Below are 9,910 nucleotides of genomic sequence, written 5' to 3'. Positions count from 1 at the left end.
GACCCGATGATTAATTTGCCTTGTAAACTGGAAAAGCAAATAAACAATCTTAGCATCTACGGTGAACAAGGTCTGCAGTTTGGTATAGAGGGTATATTTTTAAGTAACTGTAGAGGTACACTTGACGTACATCTGATTCACTTCAGTTATCGCAGAATTCGAAGAACTTGGAATTACTCGTCGTGCGTATTGTGACGTAGTCAATTACATGATTTATGACAGCAACCTTACGCTAACACAGAACTATCGTCCGCATTCAATCGCGAACTGCTCTAACAGTGAAGAACACGCGTGAGAAAAACTGCTTTCACGCCCAATTCCCACTTCCTGGGGAAGTAAATGTTCTACAAGGTATCGAAAGGAAGTTATTAACTTATCAGTGTACCGAAAATAGATTCAGTTTCGAAGAAAAGCAGTTGACAGATTGTTCCTGTCTTGGACACCTTTGACAAGCCTACAAGGAAAAAGATGATTGTTTTACTGACAGTATTTACATTCCAGGTAGGCAGGGTTTTTAAAAACTATCTACACTTGACGCCTAAAATCTAAGCTATCGCACATCAGTCCGAACAGTTTTAAAATCTGAAATGAAAAGCGAGCATTCACTAACGAAGAAACATCTGTAGTTTTAACATGTACGAAGACTGAGATGTCATTTTATCGTGTGGACATTGGAAGCAATAGAAGAAGAAGTTCTTGTGTGTTTCTTGCTGCAGCCCTGCTTGTGTGGACGAGTTACCACTGTGGAAAAGCAGAAATCCTTCCTTCAATTTTCTGGACACCCAACAATCCGATGTAAGTAAATTTTGTTTCAATTTCCAAGCATAACACGACTGCTGAATAACGCTTCATCTATGATGCGATCTGCTTCGGTAAATTGAATGTGCATTTGTTTTAAACTGAATCAAAACCTTCTATTCGCTTTTCGGGTGGCGTTACGAAAGAAGGTTTTTCATTATGTTAGTTTCGATTACAATTTTACAACGCTTGGTCGTTGGCAAAAGGTGAGCCATGAAGGCATTGTACCAGTTCAGAGCGAGTTAACAAACTGACGTCAGTTTTTCATGCGTCTGTCCTGTTATTGATCATGAATTTCGTCATACCATTGTCAAAGTAGTTGTGGATTCAGGAGCCGAAAGCCGAGTGGATCCGCAGACTACTTTGACAGTGTTATGACGAAATTCATTGTCAGTAACAGAACAGACGCATGAAAAACTGACTTTAATTTGTTTTTTACAATTACAGATTGTCAAATTGTCCGCTCTCGCTCGTTCACGCATCGCATAAATCATAGATTTATGTCTGTGCGCTTATTGACAATGAAAATCAGCCAATGAGCGCGCGAGAATTTCTGCAGTTATCGTAAAAAAATGACGGATGAAGGTTTGGGTGCCTAGTTTTACACTATAAAGAACAAGAGGAGCAGGTATATATTACGCATTCAACAAGATATAATAATTGATCAGTTTATACGCCTTTCAAATTGTTGTGGTTTGATGAACTGCTTACGATTATACTTGAATAATTGTTATATCGATTACGCTAACTGATTGTCAGCGCAAGGCATTTCGTTTCTTCAATTAGCTGAACTAAGAAGGTGTCGGAAAATTTGGGTTTCAGCCAGCCATAACCTCCATAACGGAATCAGACGATAGGGGATTGCTGTTTCTAAATGGCTTTAATTTGGTAATTAACTTAATTTTGCCTAATATCACATCACCTTAATGGGAATTTTCCGTTTCACTATTACCTTGCAAACTGAGAATAGACTTTCTAAAAGCCTTTTGCAAAATATTGATAATATTTCCCTGGCATGTTGGGTACAGTCATTGCCACCTTAAAAAATGATCGCTCGCGGAGCAAACGAAAAACGATAAATGTTGCTATTCGCGTCAAAGCTCAACGCTCGGAGTCTTATCCGTGCAAGTGAAAAAATTAGATAAACCTTTCGCGACTTCGTCGTTCGAAGATCGCTCGAGGGCGATGATTAAGCGAAAGATTAAATCAGTGAAGGTCGTCTTTTGGTAAGTCTAACAAAAGAAGTAAACGGGGGTATTTTATCTTCAACTAGGGGAAAAGAAAATGTGCTTATAAACAACACCTCTCCGTACCTTTTTCATAATTCTGAATCCGAATTAGTCATTTGAAATACGCCTTGTAAAGAACCAGACGTAACTATTTGTCTCTATCTTCAGTACCGTCACTAAAATCAAAGCGATATTTTGTCGATTCCGTTCCAATCAGTTTTAGCCACTTTGCAAATTGATTGATACACTTATAAGAGTTGTTAAAGGGGGGGCCACATTCTTGTGATTGAATCTCTGCATTAGGACCACTAAGTAGCCCTCCCCTGGGATGGAGAAAAGAAGGCGTTTTCAGAATTTCACAACAGCAAAAACGCTTTCCGTGGCGCTCATATATATTATTTGCTCGCCCTTCCAATCGCAGTTGCTCTGTCCCATTAATACAAAATTTGAAAATTGATTATTCTTAGTCAGGAGCCATAATCGGGGACGGAGACCGTAAGTCTTGGGATCCGCGCGCACCTATGATATGGGACAATTTTTCTATTTTTAGAACAAATTGCGCCATCCTGACGTCATATATCCGCGCGGATCCACGCACATGTCGGGAGCTCTCGCGTGGATGTTGTCAGGTTGCGAGATCAAATGGTGAGAGTTGAGAGACCTTGAGAGATTATCTTGCTTATTTTTCACAGCGATGGCAGGGAATAAGGCAGGGAATACGAACCAGGGCGCTTATATGTAGTTTTATGCTCTAAGCTAACGGAAAAGGTAGGTTTCTCAGGGTCGAAAACAAGACTTCAATCTCCCGCTGGGAATGAATAATAAGATCTGCTCGCGCTAGTTGTAAGCTTACGCGTATGTTTTTGCGTTTGTTCTGACTTAAGAATATAGCAAAAAAACACTCTACTCTGGTATCGAGTTAATTTGTGAGTTTCTCAGACAATGGTTAATCATAACCAAAACCTGTTTTGATGGTTTCTTATTGTTTCTGCTTGTTTGGTGAGTGTGCAAAAGTTTTTGAAAGGAAAGTCTGACGCGTACAATTAGCTCATTTGCATAGTGCAGCTCGTGCACTTTCAAGTCCGAGTCGGTGTTTTCAATTGTCAACAAATCTTGACAAAGATTTCTTTCGTTATCTTTTGTGCTGAGATGCTGCAACAAATTTCACGAACGCAAAAAAGGCTACTAACATTAGGTGTGTTTCTTCAGCATAAACGTAGTGAAGTTTTACAATGCGAAAATGAAAATAGACAAGGAGTTTTGATAACTCGATCAACAAAATCGAAATCGAAGAAAGCGTCATTGTAACTTTGCTGATTATTTCTGCTTAATTCGCATATTTTCAGCTTAGCTTTTAATATGTTCTCAAACATTTATCAATCTTAAACATATTTAAAAACTATAGAGTTATTGTTTGAGTTCGATGTACGCTTTCACACGAAAGTGCGGCGGAAGTACAATTTGTCATGTTTACTGACTGTACAAAACAAGCATCAGCGGGCGCTCTCATTCATCGACAACAGAGAATTTACTGGATTTTTACACGAATAAAACTGAGCAGTATCTACGGACGTAAAGTTATTGGGTCTTGGTGAAAAATCAAGCGTTGCTTACAATTCAGGCGAAACTCAAACTAGCAATTATTTTGTTTTACTTTTCGGTCGCGATAGACTGGCAAATTCCTCGCAAGCTTGTGGCAAGAGGAGTAGGAAACTATGAAGTCCTGAAGCTCTGCTATATCTAAATATATCCAGCTAGTTTTTTTGCTGTGTAATGGAAAAGCTGTTAATCTTCAACATATGTGAAATTTAAAGTGGAGTAATGTGCAGCTCATGTAAAAGAAGCATCCGTCGGAACACAACTTGGTCAGCGATATATATCTATAGTAAGCTTAAAGCGGATCATACCTAAATTCGACACTGTCTTACTTCACTCAAACTGGAGCAGCTTACGACGAAAATGCTTAAGCAAAATTCCAACAGACGTAAACGCGTTGAGTTGTGGGCCAAAAACATGAAAAATTTCGGGAGTTTCGGACGCCATTCCCCCCGCGCGACATCCGCAAAAATCCTCGCAGCATGTACGCGCGTGTGCTGCAGGCGATGGCGCAATTTGTTCTAAAAATAGAATTTTTGTCCCATATCATGGGGACAACCCCAATACTAGAAATGGCGCGCGCTTACGGTCTCCATCCCCGATTATGGCTCCTGTCTTAGTTCAATATTCATTATTCAGTTTGTGATTCCGCTTTAACCTCGGAACATTTCTCGCCACAAAACTCATCATTTGCAGTTTTTCGAAGACGAATTACGAGCTGAATGTGTTTCCCTACACCCAGCTGCACATCGTTTGTCCTAACACCTGGACAGTTCTAAAAACCTGGAAACACCAAGTACCACAGACGGACCTGTATGAGAATATTTGGGGAGTGGACGAGTCTGGTTACAAGACGTGCTCGACAGGAAAGGCGGCATCTCAGCCAGCGCTGATTTTATGTGATTCACCCACACAGGTTAAATTCGACACTTTTGTGTTTCGATTTCCGGCTAATTCTCCAACAACATTTGCACCTGGCAAGGAATATTTCTTTATTGGTAAGAGGTTATAAAAATATGTGATAATAATTAATGAAATGAATGAAAAGTTGCTTTGCTCTTTGTTTTCCGGGATTCTTTCCGAGGTGATAATTGAGAATATTTAGACAGGGTAACACTTCAATTCAATGACTTCAGCTATAAACTGGTATCAATGTGAGCCCTGTTAACAAAAATGCTCCAGTAGAGAATTAAAAAAAACTGCCCCTAGTTAAATCCTGAGCGTTTTGAGGACAATACCGCCAGTTCCTCTTCCTAAATGCTCCATCTTCAGTGGGTTTCAATGACTTCGTACAGCCAAGCCAGATAACGTCACAATACTCCAGGCCAGGAATGGCAAAATCACAACCTTGATCTCAAGCTTCTCTCCGTTGCGTGAAGGAGAGATCCTTGGAACAATTTTGGTAAAATAGTCGTGAGAAAAGAATTCCCAGTTTCTGAGATACCTTGGCCGTCATATAATTAACGTGTTCGTTACAAGCGTGAGACAACCGGAAATACGGAGAATTGGACTTCAAGACTCCCAGTTTTACACCACGCCTATAAGTTTGAAACAATACTGTTGTCATGAAGCTCTCTAAAACCTCTAATTTCATTGGATCTTGTTAGCGCGAATCGAAGCTATATTGATTTAGGCCTAGGGTGCATTGTTACTATTGTTTGTATATCATTTTCCCAGCCAATCCTGTGAGACGTTCCGAGGAGCTTCGTGAAACAATAGCCAAAGATGACTTTAAAATCCTTTGTTATGGCAATTATAAAACGAGTTCATTTTTAACGCAGTAATTGTACCGCTAAGCATGGTAAGCAGTGCCAGCATAACAGCGAAACGAAGAAAAGATAGTACAAGAGTTATTCAGTCTGTGACTTTAGAAATAAGCTGACAAAAACCAAAATATATTTAATGCCACGCTTTTTTATTCTTTTTCTTTCCCATGATCTACAGCCACGTCAGACGGGAAGAGGAGCTCGCTGAATTCAACTTCTGGTGGGCATTGCACCACACATAACATGCGATTTAAGGTGTATGTGTGTAAGAATAGACAAGGTAGGTCCAACATATATAATTAATCTCGTGTAGCTACCTGTTATATCATCTTATGACGGTAGTGCATTACTTGCAAAGAATTTCGGACGTTTTTAATTTCGGACGAAAACTGAACCCGAAAATAAAACCGTCCGAAATATTTACCGGCAGTACAATATGAAACTTTGAAGTATCTCCAAAGCTCTTAGTTTCCTTTATGTGCCGGGCTTTAAGGAGCGAACTCTGGTTGAGACAGTGCTTGAGATACGTAACGGCTTGATAGACTTCATACAATCACGTTATTTTCTCTTCGGTGTATTCGTAAAACCTCAGTTGAGGCTGCAGTAAAACTATCATTTTCACAAATTTCGTTTTAGTCGAAGTCGTGTTTTGTAGATGTAAATTTACTTTATCTATGTTTCAGCAAAGTGTCCGAAACTGTTGTCCGAAATCTGTCCGAAATTAGATAAAAAGCGTCGGCAAATTAAACGTCCGAAATTTTTGCAAGTAATGTATACTAATTAACAATTAGACTACGAATAGTCCCTCTTTCGCTAAGTCCGTCGTGCGCGACGCGAAAGAAAACCGCGAGAAAAAAATGGCCGCGCGAAATCCTGGGGATGAGAAGCGCTTTTTATTTATAATATACCACTTGACAATCTACGGTCACAATCACAAACTTCTCTTTAGTTTCCACCTGCAAAGAATGACAACCAACAATCTCTGCCTTTCACCAGCCTCGTTACTTATAATCATCGTCCTAATTAACCAACGCCTAATTACCATTAAGAGTAAATATAGGTCCTTGTCATCAATATCGTCAGCACAGTGATAACCATTATCATCATCATTATCACCATCACCACCATCACTACGCTTTTTTTTTTTTTTTTTTTTTTTGTAAGAATATCGTTTTTCCGGCCCAGGCTAAATATTCTTATTTTTCTGCCGATTTTAGGCTGTAAATATTCTTGTGAATATTCTTAGATTATTGGAGTAAAAAGGGGACTATTTTGACAGAAATCTCATTAGATCGAACATACGGCGATTGCCGTTTTTGTTGTTTTTTTGGCTTACTTTACCGTTTAGGGAAGGAAAAAATTTTTATAAAGTTTAGGCCACCCTCGGGAAAATGGATAATGACCCCTTAAAACAATAGAGCTTTGATTACTGGCCGCCTAATAGGGATGGCCGTTTAATAGGTGGCTAGTTAAAAGAGGTTTGACTATGATTGCATTTACGAGTTTTCAACCCAAAAAAATTATATTCTTTTCAAAATCTCTGCCTGGAGTCAGTATTCTTAAGGTATTCCTGGAGGCAAATTCGCATATATTTCTCCCATATCTACATGCATCAAATCGGTCAAAATACTGGCCCAAAGTTAGTCATATTTTCACATCTAAAATGTTATTGTATGTATTTTCGTTAAAAAGCAATATCATTCTGTAAGAATTGAAGTTGGCCCTGAAATTTGATATTCAAATGAGCGTGGTCGAAACCCTCACGGTTTGCTTCTTTCTATATAACTCAAAGAATATCCCTTCCACGTTAGAAAGGTTTGGCCAATTGATGCACAACGTTGAAAACTAAAATTTTGTGGGAGGACGTCAAGGAAATGTAAAACGGAAAAAATATATGTCTAGAAATGTGATTATGTATACTTATGAAATTGGCGATGCTAGTACGAGTCTTGAATTCGAAGGCATTTGACGTACTCCCACAAAAAAGTTCGTTCACATACGTAGTTTATGTCTGCCAAGTGTTAAGTCCTTCCATTTAATTTACGAAAAGAAAATGAAATGAACAATCCCCATATTCGAAGCACCATCTGTTTTGACACACAAAATCAAGCTTAAAATTTTCGGTTAACATTTCGCAAATTTCAGCCTTGATATTGTCATAAAGTATATTCTTACAAAAAAGAAAGAGTGTACCACCACCGTCGTCATCATCATCATCATTATCGTCAACTTCATTTACGTTATCATTAGAATGACTTTACAAACGTTTTATTTTTGTTATCCTCCCATTCAGATAAAAGATGCAGCCCTCCTAAGAAAAAACCTAGTCCAACTCAAGTTCCTAAAGGGAACAAGACAGTCTCTCCTCCTAGATCATTTGTTGAGTGCAATAACACTAATGACACTGATGTTAGATCAAAATTTTGCAACAACACTGTTTGCGGTAAGTTTGTCACTGCACGTAGTCACTCGAGGAGATACGTTCCAGATTATACGACTAAAGAGGGTCGTTAAATTTAGGATTTTGGAGTTATTTTTTTTCCCTGTGGAAACAATACTTGTGGGTTGAAGCCAAATCGTTTAACCTCAAAGAAAGTAGTCGTATACAGTGAAGTTCTACAGCGCAATGCAAAATGGGCTTAAATGGCACTATCATGACGGTAAACTTAAAAAATCATAACAGAAAAGACACATTTTCATTCATGGAGACCTAAATATAATGGTCCAGTTTTGTTCTGAAGCTAAAAGAATGCGACTTAATGAATTACGCATGCACCAACCTCGTTCCCAAAGCCCTCTCTCTACCTGGGAACGAGGCTGCGCATGTGCAAGGTGTTAGAATAAGGTCAAATTGAAAAAGTCTGGTACTTAAGACTTGTTTAAGCTTTGTCGTCATGTTTTGGGAAAATCGCTGACAACTAATTACAATTTGCTTCCCGGTTCCCTTTCCACAATTCAGGTAATATCCTCATGCTGATGTTTTGAGAGTATTTCACGGTGTACGAGAAAGGGTCTTTAGTCAAAAATGCGTCAAAGTCTTGACCAAAAATGCGGCAAACTCGCTGTGATTTAACCCTGACACTTTCGAATTTGTAAAGCAACAATGAAGCAATTAGATTTGTCTATACTGAAACGTAACGGCTTCTATTTTAGCCCAGCAATCTCTTTCATTTAAAGTAGAGGCCAAAAGCTTAGAAACTGTCTCTGCATGAATTGAAAACATCACTGACGAAATGTCATGAATTATAGTTTTGGAGAGAACTGCTGTAAAACCCTTCGTCTTTGTATTTAACTTAGACCATTGTGTTGTTTATGCTGCCTTTTTAAAGTCCAAAATTAAAGGATTTCGTAGCTTGCGATTAAAAATATGACACAACTGGTTGTGTCAGTAAAAACGTGTTGGTGTACAATGTTTATCACTGCTGTTTGTGTTATATTTCTATAAGGCTTTCATGAACGTCATCAAATATTACTAGTAACTGAAATAAATTTGATTGTAGATTCTCTATTTTTTAACAGGTACCACCAAGACAGAGATACGCCGAAAAACTGGGACTTTTGTAGGTACTGTCGCTATCTTGGGGTCATTGGTAGTCCTTTCTATGGCCTTAAATGCTTTCCTTTTATGGCAAAAATGCAAGCAAGAACTAAAACAGCGAGCGGAAAGAGCGTCACTGAGTCGTCACTGAGAGTGTACCTGTCTTGAGCCCAAAATTGCCCGACTCTTTGGTCATCGGCTAGGAAAGCTTAGCACCAAAAATGACGTCAGACCGTATTTTTTGGGAAATAAAAAAATGTGTAACTTTGTCTGTTATAAAAACATCTCAAAACCTGTCGTCCCGCAGATTAATATTTTATTTCTCATGAACGTCTAATCAGAGCCAAATTCTAATCCCTGAAATCTTGAGGTGGAGCCGTGCTGGTAGATTTTGAGGAAAACGTCATTAAAACTACTAGTGTCGTATGTGATGGTTTAAGACTTTAAAGTATAACAGTAACTAGAGAAAGGAAAAAAAACTTCTTGAAACATTTTACAAAAGAGTGAAGAAGTGAGCAATTTTTTCCCTCAATACTCTAGGTCTTACTTCAAGGGGCAACGCCGACATAACAACGTGACACCTAACCTTTTGTGGTTGTGTTTTCACTAGGACAATTTTGGCTAGATAAAGTCGGAAAAGTCTGGAAAAGCAGTGAAAACAGTTCGTCTTGAGTTTAGCGAGTTAAAAATGCACGCTGTTTTCACCAGAAAAAAAAAAAGCGATTGTCTCGTCAATATGACCGGAAATTCACGCCAAGTTAGACTACCTCGCGAGATGGTATAACTTGTCCTGGCGAGTGCCGCAGCCAATCACACTGTGCGTAGTGACAAACGCCTACAAAGAATCTGGCAATAGTATTCACCAGACGTTCGTACCACGGTTCAGTTTGCGAAACAGAACTTTTAAAACGCCAGACGAGTTCAGCAGTCCTTCTCATTTATTTCGGTTTACCATTCCTACGGTCCCGTTAGATTCTCCAGTT

General features: G+C 38.8%; 1 protein-coding gene across 1 annotated transcript; it reads left to right on the top strand.

Moving 5' to 3' along the window:
- Nucleotides 1-297: 297 nt before the first annotated feature.
- On the top strand, nt 298-9,411 carry LOC145479301 (ephrin-B2a-like). The gene is made up of 6 exons (XM_081457625.1): nt 298-501; nt 627-795; nt 4,320-4,621; nt 5,568-5,669; nt 7,683-7,832; nt 8,909-9,411. Exons 2-6 carry the CDS (start codon nt 650-652, stop codon nt 9,076-9,078), a joined length of 870 nt encoding a protein of 289 aa, XP_081313751.1. The 5' UTR covers nt 298-501; nt 627-649; the 3' UTR covers nt 9,079-9,411.
- The last annotated feature ends 499 nt before the right edge of the window (nt 9,412-9,910 follow it).

Source organism: Orbicella franksi, chromosome 2, assembly GCF_964199315.1.
Source record: "Orbicella franksi chromosome 2, jaOrbFran1.1, whole genome shotgun sequence".
NCBI classification, from domain to species: domain Eukaryota; kingdom Metazoa; phylum Cnidaria; class Anthozoa; order Scleractinia; family Merulinidae; genus Orbicella; species Orbicella franksi.
The sequence above is the reverse complement of the archived record's forward strand: the minus strand, read 5'-3'. Positions and strand labels throughout refer to the sequence as shown.